This window comes from Megalops cyprinoides, chromosome 13 (assembly GCF_013368585.1).
Source record: "Megalops cyprinoides isolate fMegCyp1 chromosome 13, fMegCyp1.pri, whole genome shotgun sequence".
NCBI lineage: Eukaryota > Metazoa > Chordata > Actinopteri > Elopiformes > Megalopidae > Megalops > Megalops cyprinoides.
The window spans coordinates 18,082,776-18,102,520 of NC_050595.1; the positions used below are offsets into that span (position 1 = coordinate 18,082,776).

Below are 19,745 nucleotides of genomic sequence, written 5' to 3' on the forward strand. Positions count from 1 at the left end.
ATTGTGTCTCTTTGTGCAAACAAATGGTAGAAAAATCCTCAAAAGTTAGTGTTAGTGTTAGTGACTTTCAGCACTGTTGGGCAGACATGTGATTTGTGGCAGATATGTGTTTGGCTGAGGTGGGGGTTCCTGGGTCAGTCAGACTCACTCAGCTCACAGCTGTATCCAATGAAGCCGGTGCGGCAGGCGCACTGTCCGTTTACGTGATCGCAGTCCGCGCCGTTCTGGCAGTGACACACCTCCTCACAGTCCTGCCCGAAGAACCCTGAGGGACAGCCTGAGGGAGACAAAGTCACAGCTGCGCAACACAGAGCAAGGCAAAGCAACACAGGGCAACACACAGCAACATGGAGCAACACAAAACAACACGGGGCGACACAGGGCAACACAGGGCAACACAGAGTTACGGAGCCACTCAGAGCAACAGGGAACAACACAGGGCAACAAAGATCAACGTGGAGAAACACAGATCAACACAGAGCAACGTGATGTAACATAGAGGAACAGGGAAGAACACAAAGCAGCACAGAGATACATGGAGCAATGGCACAACGGGGTACAACACAGCAACAGGGACCAACACAGAGCAACAAAGAGCAAGGGTATGACACAGAGTGACATCACAAAGCTAGTCATCAACCAGGAGCGAGGAAAGCCTGGAGCTTCAACAGTGATCTTTGTGGAAAGGGAATAAAACACACACACACACACACACACACACAGAAACAAACACACACACAGGCACGCACTGCTCTTTAATGCGCTCATTAACAGATCCATATAACATCGGTTCAGCTGAAGCGTTACCAGACAACAAACTCACACAGACACTGGGCTGATGCAAAGAGATGTAATCTATATCCACAGAACTGAATTCAAGTCGCATCACATTACATCACATCACCAAAGACCAGCTCTCCTCTTATGGGATGGAAAATTCCTGGGCTCTTATGCCATAAAAAATGAAATGACACCATTTAGAACTGAAGAAAATTGGATGCACTGTTAAATGAATGAGTTGTCTGGAAAGAAATGCAATGTTGCGGATCGAATGGTTTCTGGATTGTGCGTAATGGATGCGTGAATGTTTATTTAGCTGCATAATACCTGCTTTAAGGGTTTTCACTGGAGTGTTGTGGAGTAAAGTAGATTAAAATCCTGTCCAAAGTTAAACAGATATCCCTTTTGGAAGATACTTTTAAGCTTTAAACACAAATTAATTTTGCAATGGTCTCATTTTCCCAAAACAGCTGTCAGCAGACAGCTGCTGCAGTTCCAAAGGGCTGCCAGCAGGTGTCACTGTGTGTCTGGGGATGGGCGAGACTCACGCTGCGTGCAGTAGAGTCCGGTCCAGCCAGCGCTACACCTGCACTCCCCATCAGAGGCGCTGCACTGGGCTCCGTTGTGACAGTTACAAGTGTGGATACAGTCAGGGCCCCAGGAGCCTTGGGGACAGGCTGCAGATGTCAGACACAGAGTCAGCACAATCTCCCACACACACGCGCGCACACACACACGTGCACACACACACACGCACACACACACACACACACACACACACACGCACACACACACACACACACACACACACATACACACTTCAGCAGCTCTCTGCACCACATCCATATGACGCTACATCCAAATTGCGTTCACTATCTCTGTACAGAATCTTTACTATATCTGCAGTACATCTGTACTGAATCTTCACTATGTCTGTTCTGAATCTGCACTGTATCTGCATTGAATCTGTATATCTGTAATGAATCTGCTCCATGTCTGCACTGTACCTATGTTGCACCTGGGCTGTCTGTGCATCTCTGCAACCGACTCCATGCACATCCTAAATTTAATTTCACCCCTCAGTCTCCACACACTGCACTCCACTCCACACCAGCACTCGTTTCCGTTCCTCGCCACTGGCTGCTTTATCTCAGGAGTGGAAGTAAAAAACCTGTCAGCTGGTATCGGGCCGTAATGTATGAGAACTGTGGCAGGTCAAACCTCTAATTCAGATCTTGGCTCTGATGTGTAATTACAAAGAGTATAATTGCTTTTTGAACTGGCTTGTGCATTTACGTGTTGAGCATATGTAGGTAATTTTGAAAATAAATGTGTCTATGATGGGGGTGACTTTGGGTGGTGCGCAAATCTGGAAGCCTAGCTGTTTGGATGGGTCGGTGGATGGATTGATGGATGAAGTGAGAGAGAGAAAAGAGGGAAAAGAGGTAGAGAGAAGTGCAGAGGTACGAACCCTGGGAGCAGTCGTCACCGATCCAGCCGGGGAAACACTGACAGGAGCCGTCGATGGGGTTGCAGGTACCATTATTGGTACACAGACACACCTCCGCACAGTCTTTCCCATACCTGCCACTAGGGCACACTATGAGAGAGCACAGACATGTGCACACACACAGGCAGAGCATATGTACATACACACGCACACGCGCGCACACACACACACACACACACACACACACACACACACACATACACACACACGCACACACACACACGCACACACACAGTCAGTACAGCAGGAGAGTGGTTTAACACCACAACAGATAGCCAGTATCCATGGAATCCATGCTGCATGAATAAACTACACACAAGCACTGCACTTCTCATGTTACTCATCACATTACAGTTTTTTGGCATAGAAACTACAAAAGAGAACATTATGCACACAAGCACACTGCTTTCAAGTAACTGAAGAGCAAGACTAGATTTAACCCACAATGAGCAGAGTGATGACTTTGTTCTGAATCATTGCTCTGCTGTAGAAAGTAAAGTGTTTTTACTGGCTGATATCAATGAGAGACAGTATGTCTCTAAGCAACTCTACCCATTATGGAGTTTCTGAGGCCTTCTAGACCACATGACTGTAGAAGTCTCCATAGTACTGTCTTTGTTCCTTCCTAGTTTGGGTCAATATGAACATCTTGGGGAGTTAAGGTTACTCCAATTATCAATTTCCCTTACTTGAATTCTGTGCAGACAAGAACGTCTGATCTGAAGTAGATTTTTCACTTCCCTCCGACAATTCCCTTCAATTAAAGACTTACAGTGCTGGCCAAAAGTATTGGCACCCCTGCAATTCTGTCAGATAATGCTCAATTTCTCCCAGAAAATGATTGCAATTACAAATGTTTTGGTAGTAATATCTTCATTTATTTTGCTTGCAATGAAAAAACACAAAAGACAATGAAAAAAAAATTAAATCAATTATCATTTTACACAAAACTCCAAAAATGGACCAGACAAAAGTATTGGCACCCTCAGCCTAATACTTGGTAGCACAACCTTTGGACAAAATAACTGCGAACAACCGCTTCCGGTATCCATCAATGAGTTTCTTACAATGCTCTGCTGGAATTTTAGACCATTCTTCTTTGGCAAACTGCTCCAGCTCCCTGAGATTTGAAGGGTGCCTTCTCCAAACTGCCATTTTCAGATCTCTCCACAAGTGTTCTATGGGATTCAGGTCTGGACTCATTGCTGGCCACTTTAGAAGTCTCCAGTGCTTTCCCTCAAACCATTTTCTAGTGCTTTTTGAAGTGTGCTTTGGGTCATTGTCCTGCTGGAAGACCCATGACCTCTGAGGGAGACCCAGCTTTCTCACACTGGGCCCTACATTACGCTGCAAAATTTGTTGGTAGTCTTCAGACTTCATAATGCCATGCACACGGTCAAGCAGTCCAGTGCCAGAGGCAGCAAAGCAACCCCAAAACATCAGGGAACCTCCGCCATGTTTGACTGTGGGGACCGTGTTCTTTTCTTTGAAGGCCTCGTTTTTTTTCCTGTAAACTCTATGTTGATGCCTTTTCCCAAAAAGCTCTACTTTTGTCTCATCTGACCAGAGAACATTCTTCCAAAATGTTTTTTGCTTTCTCAGGTAAGTTTTAGCAAACTCCAGCCTGGCTTTTTTATGTCTCTGGGTCAGAAGTGGAGTCTTCCTGGGTATCCTACCATAGAGTCCCTTTTCATTCAGACACCGACGGATAGTACGGGTTGACACTGTTGTACCCTCGGACTGCAGGACAGCTTGAACTTGTCTGGATGTTAGTCGAGGTTCTTTATCCACCATCCGCACAATCTTTCGTTGAAATCTCTCGTCAATTTTTCTTTTCCGTCCACATCTAGGGAGGTTAGCCACAGTGCCATGGGCTTTAAACCTATTGATGACACTGCGCACGGTAGACACAGGAACATTCAGGTCTTTGGAGATGGACTTGTAGCCTTGAGATTGCCCATGCTTCCTCACAATTTTGCTTCTCAAGTCCTCAGACAGTTCTTTGGTCTTCTTTCTTTTCTCCATACTCAATGTGGTACACACAAGGACACAGGACAGAGGTTGAGTCAACTTTAATCCATTTTAACTGGCTGCAAGTGTGATTTAGTGATTGCCACCACCTGTTATGTGTCACAGGTAAGTAACAGGTGCTGTTAATTACACAAATTAGAGAAGCATCACATGATTTTTCAAAGGGTGCCAATACTTTTGTCCGGCCCATTTTTGGAGTTTTGTGTAAATTGATACTTGATTTGACTTTTTTTTCTTTCTCTTTTGTGTTTTTTTATTGCAAGCAAAATAAATGAAGATATTACTACCAAAACATTTGTAATTGCAATCATTTTCTGGGAGAAATTGAGCATTATCTGACAGAATTGCAGGGGTGCCAATACTTTTGGCCAGCACTGTAACTACACTTCAAGGGGGCTGTTTCCTCCTTCTAGTACCGTATGATTCAAATGGATTCTGTTGGTGTCTATTTTTATGCACCCAAAACAAGGAATTGGTTTAAAAATAAGTTAAATAAACACATCCAAATAGAAAAGAAAAGTTTTGTGTTTTTCAAAGGAAATAAATCAATGTTAGAAGGACATAAAAGCAAAACAGAGTGGCATGATGTTTCTGTATGCACTCTGAAATTAAATCTACTTGACATAGACTTTTTATGATCATATTTTAACAACTTTTTTTTTTCCTTTCTGGAAATTTCTTTCAAGTTCCTCAAAGCTGGTTTTGCATCTGCATATGAATCTATGATTTTCCCGGTACAGATCATTTCCACTCTGTGGAAGATGTTCGTTAGTGCTGAGTGTGTTGTGGAGGACACCAGACAGCACTGCACACTGATGGACACAAACCCACAGAAAAAGTGTGTGGGCAGGCCATGGACACTGCTTACTGGTCCAGCCACAGACCCCGCTGATTGTTCCCTTTCTCCTAGTTATTATGGTAACAGACACAATTACCATACTTTTTTCTTCTGAATTTTAAAATAATTACATTTTCATTGACAAAATGTCTCTGAAAGTCATGAAAGTGAATTCTATATATGCCCACTGACTTTCCTTAATTCACGAATAGATCAGCTGATTATTGTGAGGAGTAATACGTATGTTTTCTCCGCACCCCGGAGGTCTTCTCTGCTCTCTGGAGAGCTCGGTGAAAGATTACAGCAAACCCCCACAGGATCATTACTGTGAATTAGGGGAACCCGGGGGTGCTCTGAAAACAGACAAACACTTGACTCTGCAGTGCGGGTCGTCCTTGTATGTGCCAAAGAGTGAAAGTGGAAGTCGGGGTCTTGCCTTGGTTGCAGAGGGAGCCGTAGAAGCCGGGTAGACACTCGCAGTAGCCGTTGATGTGGTGGCACGGCCCAGTGCTGTGAATACACTGCGGGCACGACTGACTGCAGCGCTGTCCATAGAACCCTGGAGAGCAGGCTGATACACACAAGCACACATACAGACAACTTTAGAGTACTGGGTCTAGTTCTGGGCATCACACTCTTAGGAGGGACACAGAAGCTTGTCAAAAGGAATGATAAGGGCAACAGGAATCAAATATGAAATCAAAATGTTATGAAGAGGTATTAAGTGAAAAGTAAAGGCAGAAATTATTCATTTTCGCAATGACGCTACAAGGTATTTTTTAACGCTGCCATTTATTTTTGCATGGAAAAACTTAGCGAGGCTCACAGTGGCAGCAAAGGCCCTTGGAGTGCTCGAGACCAGGCTCAAGACAGTGCCAGATGTACGTTAGACTACAGGCAGAGTGATGGGCCTCAATCGGCTGTGGACTCCTCTCATGTATAAATGTACCCTTCTTATGTAAGATGGAAAAAACACCAGAGGTTCGATGAGACCCTGAACCTCAAATTAAAGCCTCTCACTGGAGCTGCTGGCACCTCAGCGAGGACTTCACAGAGGGAGGGAGAAGATCATTCATCCCAGGCTTTATGTGCCTCACAGACACCCTCCGCCAGAGAGAATTACAGAGTTTCACACTTCAAGATCAATTTATACAGCTGGATGTTTCTGCTGGACCTATTCAGGTTCATGTACTTTGCTCAAGGACACAACGGGATTGCCTCACTTGGGAATCAAACGTGCGACCTTCTGGCCACAAAACAGGACGTCTTATAAACAGACGGTCCTGCCAATGTGGCAGCACACTGCTCTACCAAAATATCATCAAGCTTAGCTTCTGGAGGGCAATATGTATGCTGGCCTATGTTCCAACCCATGCTCAATCATCATTACTTAATAATGACATAATCGATTATTTATCCAATTTGTGCATTCATTTGAGAGGTTTATTAAATTAATACCATGGATAAATCACTGTATTTTAGGAAGTTGATAGCTGAAAAATTTATTATGGCTAGTTACCTAATTGAGCAATTTAAGCCAGGGCCATTGGATAAATGAAATTTGCGTACAGCCTTCCTTCAGGATTGTCTATCACATGCTAACCCAGGCTTGAATAAGGGTCTGCTGATGCTGTGAATGTCCAGGACCAGGACCAGGACTGAGTGGCCCTGCAGACACTGACAGACCAGGGCTGAGTGGGTCCTGTCCTTAGAGGAGACAGCTTACTTCGCTTGCAGGACGTCCCGCGGTATCCCGGGGCGCACACGCAGGAGCCGTCCTCAGGTGAGCAGGAGCCCCCGTTCTCGCAGGTGCAGGTGTTGGAGCAGTTGGGACCCCAGTGGCCCTGCACGCACACGCTGTCACAGTGGACCCCTGCAGGGACACAAATGCACCATCTTCACTGGCTCCCACACCAGGGCCTCATGTCTGTAAGGGGCGCTCTAATCCTTCACTGATCTCTTGGGTGAGTACAGACTTAAACACTGGATTAACCATAAATATTACTAGTCAATTAACACTACACAATTAACACTACACAAACACCACTGACTCCTTTGCTGGGGTTACTGGGATCAATAATTGAATAGCATAAGTACTGGAAAGTAAAGGAAAAGTTTTGGCTGGAACAACACAGACCTTATAGTCCTCTGTGGGGTTACCTGTATTGAAGTGTGAATTTAACATGGTCAGTTGATCAATTTTTAATTAATTTGTATTTTAATTTCTCTCATTTCTCTTACCCCTTCTTTATTTTAAAATCCCATCTAGGGACAGATGTTGAAACCAGTCTCATGTACACGCCTACACACCCACACACACACACACACACACACAATCTGATAATTGTATTGCTCAGTGTTAAATTTGTATTTCTCCCCGTTTCAAAAAACAAATTAATCAACTTCACAAACTCGAGATTGCCTCAGGAAATTCACTCCATGAATTTTGAATTTTTCATGAAAACATAATTCTGTATTTTTCTCCTGGCAATTCAGTTTCCTGCAGTGGGCATGGTCTAAAGCCACCATCAGTGCAGTGGTCTCAGGATGCTGTAATACTTGAAGGATTAGATGGTTTATGCTTATGGCTATGTCCCCTACACAGTACAGCTCACACATGAGGCTGTGAACACTGAAATCCAGGGATTTACTTGCAAACAACCCGTTTTCCTCTAATTATCCCCATTCTGAGATTTCACTGTTTAATTGATCTGCGTAAGCCTTCCTGTGCAGAGTGTTTATTAAAAGCTGTGTGTCCATTGCAATTGAACTGCCTCTATGTCAGTTCCTTAACCATGCTGTGAGCATTCGCAGAACCAGTGAGAGAGAGGGAAAGGGAAAGAGCTTGCTGTTTATGTTCTGGCAATAAGTGCTTTGCATGCCATGCCAGTAGAAAATTTGAATTGAGAATTGTGAGAGGGAGAGATAGAGACAGTGAGAGAGAGAGACAGAGAGAGATCCAGGCAGAGACACAGAGGGAGAGATTGCGCTTCAGGAAGGGACAATGTCTGTTTCTGGCCATGTCCATATCCTCACTAGCCAACACACACGCACAGAAACACACATACACACAAACACACGCACATACATACCCACACAGAAAGAGTCACACACACGCACTACCACACCAGCACTTGCTCTGGAAATAGCATCCTCATCTCTCTACCGGCGCCTCATTTAGAATTTCTTTTGACAGGAGAACTTCAGAGTGCAGAGCAGCCATTAAACCGCCAGCGATCACACTCCTTTGAATTAAACCTGAGTGAAACTCACACTGGCTTTCAAACCAACCACTTACTCTGCATGTGTGTGTATATGTGTGCCCACTCGTGCCTATGTGTGTGTGTGCATGTGTGTGAGTGCATATGTGTATGTAGCTGTTTTAAAACATCAAAAGCTGGACTGCACTGTGGCACAGAGGTTTCATGGCAGTGGGGTGGTGTCAGGGTGAAGCCTCTTCCTCCTTTACTGTCTGGAAATAAATGAGAATTTTCCAGCCCTCCAGAAAGCACAAGCCTCTTCAGAAATGTACTATCCAGCACCGGCTTACCCGTTCAGAGCCCACTGCATTCACCATTTTCACATGCATACTGTTCTCTTTTTTAAAATAACTCCCTCTCCCTCCCTCCCAGATTCTGAAGGAATGAAAAATCCTGCTGAACCACCGGTTTGAATGGTAAAAAGCAGATCCAACACACAGGAGGTTCCCAGTGATTCCCGAGAGGGATTTTCACAGAGGGGCCCCTAACCGGAGCTGCTGGGTACCCCCTCGACACTTCCCCACCTTGGCCTTCTGACACCCCCCTCCCCACTCCCCCACTCCCACCCCACCTGGCCCTTCCCCTGTCCCTCTCTATGGGACCCCAAGTGACTCAATTATAACAAGCAGATGGCATGCAAACCTGTCCGATATTCAGAGCATGAGACCCTCCTGGCGTCACATGCTCCTCTCCCATCCCCAATTAACCCTCCTCATTTCCCAGAACGCACCCCCCTCTGACCCTGCAAACTCCCCCAACACAGACCTCCAAGGCTCTGGAGCCATGACCTTCCCCACTAAAGCCCCCAAATTCAGCACAGCAGCGTGAGTCAAGACACACTCATGCAGCCTTCTGACAGGCAATCATCCTAACCCTCCTTTTTTATTCCCTTTCATTTTAGTTTTATTAGTTAATATTTACTTCAATGGATGGCCTTATCCAGGGCCACTTACAAGCCACTCCAAATTACAACGCAATTCCTGGAGCCGACGCCCCGCGAAATAACTCTGATGCGACCTGCAGAGTCTGCCTGCAGCTGATACTGTGGTGAAACAAGGGAAGCACAGTAGCAGCAGGTTTTAATTGGACCACATTTTCATGAGTGAGCAGCTGTATTACCTCTGCATACTCAAACATTTGAATATTGCAGCTCAGAGTGTCAAAGACTGCAGTATTGGGATTTGGGCTCTGAGCGGATGGGAGATTGCAGTGGAGACCTCCGTCAGGACTTTTCTCTCTCTTCTTCTGTTGTTTGGGCTAAGCGTGCCCTTTCTCCACTGCAGAACCTGCTGAACGCACTTACACACATATACACATATGGAAGTGTGTGTGAGGTCCAGTGACTCAGAGTCTCGGTATGTCAGAGTCTTGGTGTTCACCTGTCCAGCCGGCGAGGCAGTGGCAATCCCCGCTCACATGGTCACAGCCGTCGGCATGGTTACAGTCACAGTACTCCCGACACTCCAGGCCGTATGTACCATCCTGCCAATGACAACAACACCACAGCTGACATGTGCAGCTGGGCAGCAAGAAAACCCCTTCCCACAATATGGCACAATGCAAACGCTGAGCTAACCCAGTGCTAGCCCTAACTCTTTCCACTGTAATCTTTCTCATGGCCCTTACCACGTGTTTTTATGCAGGGTGACTTACAGTGCATCCAGTGATTATAGTACAGTACCACACCAAATAAAAACTACATTTGAGTAAAACATATTTCTCATGTTAAAAAAGAATGTTAGAGGGCCGAGGCAGGGGTCAGAAGGCAGGTGTCAGAGGAGTGAAGCGAGGATCAGGGGAGGCTGTGATCAGAGTGTCCGCTCTGTGATGTTCCATGTGTGGGTGGACTCACAGGGCAGGGCATGTCACAGTGCTCCCCCTGCCAGCCCGGGGAGCAGGTGCAGGAACCATCCACAGGGTCACAGGCCGCCCCGTTGGCACAGGCGCAGGACTGGTTACACCCCAGACCCCACAGCCCACTGGAGCATGGGAGGGAGCAGTCCACACCCTGCCAGCCTGCAGCAGAGGGAGAGAACAGGGTCAATGGGACACAGAGGGAGAACACGGTCAATGAGTTACAGAGAGAGAACACGGTCAATGGGACACAGAGAGAGAGCAAGGTCAATGGGACACAGAGAGAGAACACGGTCAATGGGACACAGAGAGAGAGCACGGTCAATGGGACACAGAGAGAGAGCACGGTCAATGGGACACAGAGAGAGAGCACGGTCAATGGGACACAGAGAGAGAACATGGTCAATGGGACACAGAGGGAGAACACGGTCAATGGGACACAGAGGGAGAACATGGTCAATGGGACACAGAGGGAGAACACGGTCAGTGGGCCACAGAGAGAGAACACGGTCAATGGGACACAGAGAGAGAACATGGTCAATGGGACACAGAGAGAGAACACGGTCAGTGGGACACAGAGAGAGAACACGGTCAATGATACACTGAGAGACCATGGTCAATGACCCAGAGCACACACAGAAACAGCAGTCAGCAACAGAGCAGTCACAGTCAACAATCTGTGCACAAAGACAGCTTACAGTGAATAACCTGAAGCACAGAAAGAGAAAACTAACGTGGTCTGGGTCACATTAGAAACAGCACCTGCACAGGAACAAAACCCTACTCTTCCAGCAAGGTTTCTCTTGGAAACATGTCCCATTACAGAGTTCAAATACTGAAACTCAGGGTCTAATATCACGCAGAATAATTTCATACTGAGGATGCATCTGTGATGTTGCTATGGATTTTTTACTGCTTGATATTCTGGCAGATGTAAGGGGCAAGCTGAGGACAGCCCTGCCAATCCAAACCGCCTGCAGGGCTAAACTTACACTAAACCTCTGCCTCCTTTCTATAGCACAGCAGCAAGGCAATTAGCTTTCTAAGTCAACAGGACAAACAGTTTAAATAAAAAATAATAAGCCATGTTCTTCCCCTTTTTTTGTTTGAGTTGAACAGAGGCCAAGACTATCGACACACAATCTTACTGTGTTCAATTAGCTTGCATGCAATTTTACAGATAGACATCCCCAGTATGTAGACATATCATTTGTAATATAGAAAATAAATATACATATTGTTATATATACAAATGTATGTATATACACATAGGAAAATTATCATGAACTGCAAAGCCATGAACAGCTTTGAAGCTGTCTATGAGATGAAGTGATTGGTTCCTTTGAGAATGAAAGCGACAGATGTGAGATTCATCTCAGCCATCGGCCGTGTATTGGCGTCCTCGCTAATTCCGCTGGGGGGTAAATATTTATGACAGACAGAATCGAAGGAGCAAAGCACAAAAAAATAAAGAAACGGCTCTTGGCATCTGATCTCAGAATATTGAGAGCGACCTCAAAAGAGACCCCCATTGGCTGCGTCGCCAGCCAGTCTTAAAAGGAGGATGATTGACAGGTGGAGTCAGTGCAGCGCAATGTAAAGAGACGCCTAGGAGTTGCTTGCAGTGTTGGATATGTGTTGCTTTTGTGACCCAACTCATTGAGTCTCACAGGTGATTGGTCGCTTTCAGAAGGCTCTGAGACAGAGAGGGTGGAGCTGGAGCAGGTATGTGGATGGGGTGGCATATCAGCGGGACACAGAGGTACCTTCTTTGCAGATGCAGGTACCATCAACAGGGGAGCATGCAATCTCATTCTGGCAGGAGCAGGAGCTGGAGCAGTTTGTCCCAAACAGTCCTGGGGGGCAAATTAGAGTGCAGTCCTCTCCCTGCATGTGAAAGAAGGAGAGAAACAGCCACAAAATCAAACACAATGAAGGCACATAGACATCACAGTGTGTGGACTTATAGGTCACCTATTCCAGGACTAAAATGCTTGTTTTTTTTCCTTCACATTACCTTACTGCACTTTCATGGGAGTCTTTAGCACCCACTCATCACTAATCACTGAACACACTGATTATATGTATATTCAATTAAACTGATTAAGCTGCAGCTTATCAGACACAGGGAGACTAATGTGGACAACGACAAGGCTCATAGTATGATCATCAGTGTCTGTGACTCTTACTCTGTGTGTGTGACTCTGGCTTGATGTGTGTGACTCCTCCTCAGCTTGTGTGCAGACTGTGTGAGCCTGGCAGCACTCTCTCTTCAATCTGCCCACGAGTCCTAGACTGACCCCTTTAGAATAAAGCGCCTTATAAAAGAAACATAGCCCAGGAGTCCCAGACTGACCTATTAGAATAAAGCACCCTATAAAAGAAACATGGTCCTCATTAGAGTGCCTCTCAGTTTTTAACAGACAGAACATGGGGCCTCAGTTACCCCCCTTTCTCCCAGTGCCCCTGGGAAATCATTATTGTCCCTGGACCTCTGGAATGTCCACTGTGGCCATCCCAGTTCTCCCAGGGCATGAGTGACAGGTGACTAAATGAGTCCCATCGAGACTCCCAGCATTTGTAATTCTGCCCCTCAGCTGCAGTGCGCTATTAATTTACATAGCCCCACCCCTAAGTTGTAACATGTGGTAAATTTGCATAGCCCCACCCCTAAGTTGTAACATGTGGTAAAAATTTGCATAGCCCCATCCCTAAGTTGTAACATGTGGCAAATTTGCATAGCCACACCACCAAGTTGTAATATGTGGTAAATTTGCATAGCCCCACCTCTTTGTGGCACCATCTTGGTTATTTGCATAGCAGTGTTCCTCAGTGGTACTGTGTTGAGGGTTCATACAGCCTTAATGGCTTCATTACCACCTTCAGCAGGCTTTGAAAGTGGAGGGAAGATGATGATGTGCTGCCAGGGGCATGCACTGCATCTCGGAGCGGCTCTCCGCCTGCTGCCCCTCCGCACCCACATAAAAGCCCCTTCTCTGAATGAAAATTTCATCACTCGGCGACAGCTCCCTTTGTTCCGTTCAAAAGGCCCAGTTCTGAGAGTGCTAACGATGGCGATTCTGCCTCCGCTGTGAGTTGGGAAAGGAGTGAAGTCAGCGGATGGCGAGAGAGAGGGACCGCACTGTCATGAGTTTCAGCCTCTTCCTGTGTGGTACACCTGCAGTTCACCTGCAGTAAACCTGTGCGTGACCTCAATAAGAAACACTCCATAAGCACAAACATCCATTTGACTTTACAGCAGCACCTACATGCACGAATCAGATTGTGCCATTTATACTGAATGCTACAGAGAGTCCACTACATACACAAGCGGTTGTAGGTTTGATTCCCCGTGGGCAACTGCTGTTGGACCATTGAATATTTAACCTGAATAACTTCAGTATATGTAAATAATTACATGTAAAAATGTAAGCTGTGTCATTCTCTCTCAATAAGGGCCTTTGGTCAGCAGCATTGAGTACCTATTAGTACATCTGAGCAGAAGTACATTACAGATATTGTTACACTAGATAATGAAATCAGTGTATGGGGTATGCAAGTCTTCACATGATAACTTGTAGCCATGGATACCAGTCCAGCCACACCCATTTTGGGAGGAGCAGGAGAGGCGTGGCTGTAGAATCACTGTTCCCTGTCACTCTCTGCTCATACTCATTATTATTCAGAGCCAACTAATTAGACAGGAGCCACACAAACACCTTCTCTTCCTCTCTGACGTAACATTGATCAGTCCTACTCCCACTGAGGTGCAAAAAGAGAACCACTAATTAAACATCCGCAACACTTCCAACACAGCTCATTTTAATTGCCTCTTCTGTCGACCATCCATTTAATATTCATAAAGCTTGATAAAAGTTCTAAAGAGAATGACGGTTGTACCAAGATATAAACGGGGTCTAGGAAGAAACAAAAAAATGGAAGAGGATGAAAAAAAAAATCGCTCCCATCAATCAGGGCACAGTGAGAGTCCACTTAGGTGACAGGAAAGGATCTGTCCCAGAAACCCTCCACGCTGCCGTTAATGAACAACAAAATCAAGCTCTCCGTGGGGCTTCACTGCGCATCTCTGATGATCACAGCTGAGGAGGGTGTAGGACTGCTTTGGAAAAAAACAAGCCTCTCATCGTTCAGCATCCCCTCTTTCCACAAAACAAACCATGTTCTTTGTCCAATTAGCAAAGCTATTTCCAGCACTTTTTTCTCAAGCCTCTCCTCAGCTCTGAGGTCCTGTCTCACCAGCCCCCCCTCCCCTCGGATCAGAAGCTCAGAGGAGACGCGACGGGGATTGTGGAAAGGTTATGGAGTGTCTGTGTCCCCTGAGTGAGGGACTTCAGACACAGAGAACTGCTTGTGTTTCAGCCCTTTGCATCACGCTGGACCGACGGCTGTCCGTTGGTACCAGCGCAACGTGACAGCCGGAGTCATGCGTTCCTGTGTCTGACACGCTGCAGTTGCTCCCTCCGTCTTCATCATCTCCTCTGAAAAGCCCCTGTTAGAGACAGCCAGCTGTGCCGTCTCCAGCCCTATAAGATGCAGTAGGTGTGCCGTCTCCATGGCTATGAGGTGCAGTAGGTGTGCAGTCTCCATGGCTATAACGCACAGTAGATGCACAGTCTCCGGAGCTATGAGGTACAACAACTGTGTTGTCTTCAGGGCTATGAGGAGTAGCACCTGCATGGTTTCTAAGGCTGTAAGGAGTAGCAGCTGCACTGTTTCCAGGACTGCAAAGACAAGCAGCTGTGTGGTCTCCAGGGCTGTACGGAGTAACAGCTATGCAGTTTCCAGAGATGTAAGGACCAGCAGCTGGCCAGTCTCTAGGGCTACGAGGCACAGCAGCTCAACAGCAGCACAGTCTCTGGAGCAGCTTCACAGCAAAATACAGACTGGATCACCTGCTCTGACACTACTGTTACATGCTACTCTGCATACTTATTCCACAACCCTTGCTTCTACCTTACCTTCCTAAACAAGAAATCATCCAGAAATGAGCTAGTAACATGCTATTGCATAGTGATAGCTGAAAATCTCTGTAACAATTAAGAGGTACGTGGTATTAGGTATATTTATCTGTAGTGCGTATCACTACCCCTGTACCCTACACCCGTATCCCACCCCTGTATCCCTCCATACTGTGTTAAATGCTGCTTGCCCTCATTGTGGCTGAAGCACCTGGCTCTACCTGTGCTGGGCATGAACAGGTGGTGGAAATTAAGACGTTGTCGTTGCCGCGGCGGACAGACGGGCCTCTGCCAGGTGGTTCAAAGTCTTTGCGGACACCTGCTGTGTGAAACTGGCATTCTCCAAGCTGGCACAGGCATCGTGTCTAGCAGCAGGAGAGGCCACAGAGACTAGCAGCGCTTACTGGCTTTAGCTAAAATCCCAAGAGGACACCCTGCACTGAGAGCTAAACCCTGCTTCAGATTCTCATTTAACTTACCTGACCTTTCAATGTGGAAACATGCACTGATAGGAGAGTGAGGCAATACCATGTGCTGTCAATCACTGACTTTGCTCTCCACAGGAAGCCACTGCGATTGGTTCATATCAATCAGTCACTGATAGCACACGACAGCTCTGTCCAGTCTGGGATTCGTGAAGCCTCAGTCATTGCCAGACATTTGTCTCATTGATAAATAAGCCTCAGTTATCTCCATGTGCATTCAGGCACAGAAACAATGTGCCATTGTCAGCAAACAGCAGGTAAACAGCAACAGCAGGGAAGGTAAAAAAAAAAAAACGGCAGCTTACAAGAAAAAGGAGCAGCAATAGGTGGATGTCTAAAATTACTGCACAGCATCACGACTGTTTGTTTAGCAGGTGGACCACACAGTTGATTATTAATGGCTGCCAGGGTCTCATCAGCAAAAGTGTCCCACTCCTTAGTCAATGCATCTCCTCCTCCTTCCATCACTCGCAAAGTGATTCGTATTGAGGACAGACCAGCGCTGTAATAGGACTCATTCATTATGCCTGCTGTAATACAGCAATCCGCCCGCTCCTCTCCGTTATACATTCCTCTGCTCTCCCAAAGCGCTGATATAATCTCCAAAGCATTACAGCGCTCTCAGTGCCATTTACATTTGCCACAAATAACGTGGAACGTGTACCTAACCTTTATCAAGACACTTTGGAGGGGAGATGGTGAATGTGTGTGTGATATTACTCCTTTCGGCAGAAATCGTGGTCTCCCAAGAGCTATCTGCTTTATCCCGTCACAATTTTTTAAATCAGTATTCCAAATTGGAGAAACATCCCTTGAGAAACCCAATACGTGAGTCTCTTGACTGAAATTAACATTTAACTTGATTTAAATGAAGTAAATTATTTGTAACAGTTTTTAATTGAGAACTTAATTACTTCACTGCTACATTGATTTCCTCTGTACTAGCCAATTTAAATATAAAGTACGTCTTCTCAACAGCAAGCTGTAATAAACATGCAAGCCGTCGACAAACATCTCATTTAATTGAGAGAGAACAGATTATTTGTCCTTAGGTATTCGTGATCTGGTTGTGGGCATAAGGATTAAACAGATTTGGGTGCATGGGGAGAGCAGACATAAGAGCACAGAGCAATGCTCAGGCAGCTTCATTTATTTAAAAAGTCATTTTTTTTATCAAGTCAAGTTGTCTAGCAATTTGGATTGAGAACGAGCCAGGAACTGTCATTGAGGTATAGTACAGCAATAACGTCCTCTTGACCACTGACCACTGTTAAAAGAATGGCCCCCTACAATTAGTCACACAGACTGTTTTTTTTCCCATCAAACTGTACAAAAGCAGCCTAGTGCTGATGCAATCAGCTCACACCCTCCCTGCTGACGGGGTTAAGTTGACCGTAGAGAGAGACTGACCGTGAACCCGGGGGCGCAGATGCAGGCTCCGGTGAAGGCGTCGCAGTCCGCCCCGTTGGCGCAGTCGCACGGCTGGCTGCAGCCTTCACCATAGTAACCGGATGGGCAGGTCTCGTTGCAGTACAGCCCCGCCCAGCCTGCTGCACAGGTGCACTCCCCTGACAGAGGGTGGCAGCTGGGGACAGGGAGAGAGGTGGCCATGACAGAGTGACCCGCCAATCACATGACTCAAGAACATAGTACATTTATATTTACATTTATTCATTTGGTAGATGCTTCTATCCAAGGTGAGGCAGAGTACAACACAAGCAAAAAGCCACATAAGGAATCAACAATATTGGAAGCACTGCATGAACAAGTTTCAGTAGTTGGCCAGACAAGGTACAAGCTAGCTGGTTGAGATAAAAGTGCATGAAACCATAAGAGGAATTTTTTTTCTTTGACATGATTCTGCCTGCCACACAAACACAGAGGTTATGCGTTTTTTTTACTCCTCAGTATCAGGCACTCTTTAATCACCCCTGCCAGTCATTGAGCATGGTGGCGACGTGAGCCGCAAGAGTCACTCAGACCTAATGAGCGGTGCTTATATCACAAATAAAGGTAAATTGGCTGGAGCAGCTAACAGCCGTGGAATGTGATCAGAGGGATGAAGGTGACTCGCTCCCTCTTGCAGCGTCCTTGTGAAACATCACTGCGATCAGCTTTTTTCGTTCCAATCATCCAGTTAATCTACCAGCTCAGACAGCTCCTGGAGATACTGTTTTGGGTGTAGCTGCAGGTGTGATTTTGCTTGCTGTGCTCTCCTCCTGTACTGGTACCACATTCCTCCTCCCCATCCCCTGTCTTCCCCCCACCCCTGTCCTTGATAGATAGCTGTTAAGCAGCTTGTGAAGAGAGTGTCTTGAAAGATGGCACCATCCATACTGAATGGTTCTGTCTCACACAAAATAATGCTAAACAGCCCTGACAAAGCCATAGCCTAAGCACAGTTTTCATTTGTTCTTTCCAATGATATTACTGCTTATGTATAATTTACCAACTGCGAGTGCCTTGGTACGTGATCTATATGTGCCCCCATTTTTTCCAGAAAGAGATTCACATTTGCATCAATGGAAAATTATCGTCATTTGATTTCTGCTCTAAAAGTTAAAGGACCTTCCTGGCTGAACTTCTCTGTATTCTTGGCAGGAAGTTCACAGACACAAAGACAGACATTTGGGAGCTGTAACTGTGAATCAGTCTGAGTATGTCTCTCCAGCGCACTGTGAGTATATGGTCTGTGAGCACGGAGCTGTGGCGTGGGCAGTACCTGATGGTGTTGCTGGCGTTGCAGGGGCAGTACTTGTCACAGATGAGGCCGTACAGCCCGTTTGGACAGAACCGGTCCTGGCAGTGGGGTCCTTTGAAGCCCGTGTCGCACACACACGCCCCGTTGATGTGATAGCACGTGGCACCGTTCTGGCAGTCGCACTTGTGGGCACACTGCGGGCCGTAGGTGCCAACCGGGCATTCCTCCTGGCACCTGGGAGAAGAGATCCGTCACACATATACACACATGGAAGCACAAATACAAATTTGAAACACAGACACACGCACACACACAGGCACACAGTCGGAAAGCAAGACCCCAGGAAGATCCCTGGGTGCAGTCCAAGGTGAGGCAGAGGTCATTAACTGTAATGAATATAATTATAGTAGGAGGAATCTCTGTGCTGACAGGTAGAGACACTTATGGAGGAAGTTTTACACTAAGTGGAATATGCAGCCCTGGCAGAGCATCAATCTAACACGTCTAACGCAGCCATTAGAAGCAGACAAATAGCTCAATTAAGTAACAGAATGGACTTGTTAGGTTTCTCGTTTAAATGGCTTTGGCTTTGGTCTTATCTGGGGAAGCCGACATTATTGCACGGGGTGGGTGGGACAGGGCCTCATACGATCTTGGGGTAATTCACCTGTCACCAAGAAAATTAATGCAGGCAATTTTACAAAATATTACATAAAAGAGAGTCTAGTTCGGGGCACAGTTTCATTCCGGTGGTGATAGCCTGATAGCAGAGCTAATAAACCCTGGCCTTCTCCTGGACACTGAGAAATAAACAGATATGGGAACTTGATTTGACTCCTAATAAAGTTCCTATTACTGATAATTACAGGGGAGAACCACAACTGATCAATGTAGGTCACAGAGTGAGATCTGTGGTATGAGTGAAGGGTAAGAGATACAGGCAAGTGCACAGGCTACAAACATAATTATTCATAAATCATTCATACTACTCTACACGAATCCCCTGCTTTTTAAACTCATAATCCATAGAAATGCATAATCCATCTCACAGAAGTAAAACTACATATGCCATTCTCAATGTGTAAATATTGAGCTCTGACCTTATTTCTCAATTTAGAAAGCAGTGGGTAAATTCAAGGATTTAGGAAACTTTATGAATAATGCCCAATATATGATATAAAAAATGTATTTCCTGTCTACATGATGTGTCACCATCATGTCTGGTGTGCCCTAGCTCCACAATATCACCTGTGTTGCATAAACATGTTTCATTGCGTGCATTGCACACAATTAAAATCTATGAGAAT

At 45.9% G+C, this 19,745-nt stretch overlaps 1 protein-coding gene across 2 annotated transcripts in view; it reads right to left on the reverse strand.

Moving 5' to 3' along the window:
- Window positions 1-19,745, reverse strand: part of LOC118787836 (multiple epidermal growth factor-like domains protein 11) — a 62,192-nt gene that overhangs the window by 5,426 nt on the left and 37,021 nt on the right. For both annotated transcript variants that reach the window (XM_036543549.1, XM_036543548.1), the window contains exons 9-18: window positions 18,460-18,672; window positions 17,148-17,322; window positions 12,040-12,160; window positions 10,272-10,435; window positions 9,799-9,901; window positions 6,886-7,032; window positions 5,596-5,730; window positions 2,252-2,380; window positions 1,329-1,457; window positions 149-277 (exon numbers count right to left, since the gene is read on the reverse strand). In XM_036543549.1, coding sequence (XP_036399442.1) covers window positions 149-277; window positions 1,329-1,457; window positions 2,252-2,380; window positions 5,596-5,730; window positions 6,886-7,032; window positions 9,799-9,901; window positions 10,272-10,435; window positions 12,040-12,160; window positions 17,148-17,322; window positions 18,460-18,672 — 1,445 coding nt within the window. The remainder of the gene's footprint in view (window positions 1-148; window positions 278-1,328; window positions 1,458-2,251; window positions 2,381-5,595; window positions 5,731-6,885; window positions 7,033-9,798; window positions 9,902-10,271; window positions 10,436-12,039; window positions 12,161-17,147; window positions 17,323-18,459; window positions 18,673-19,745) is intronic.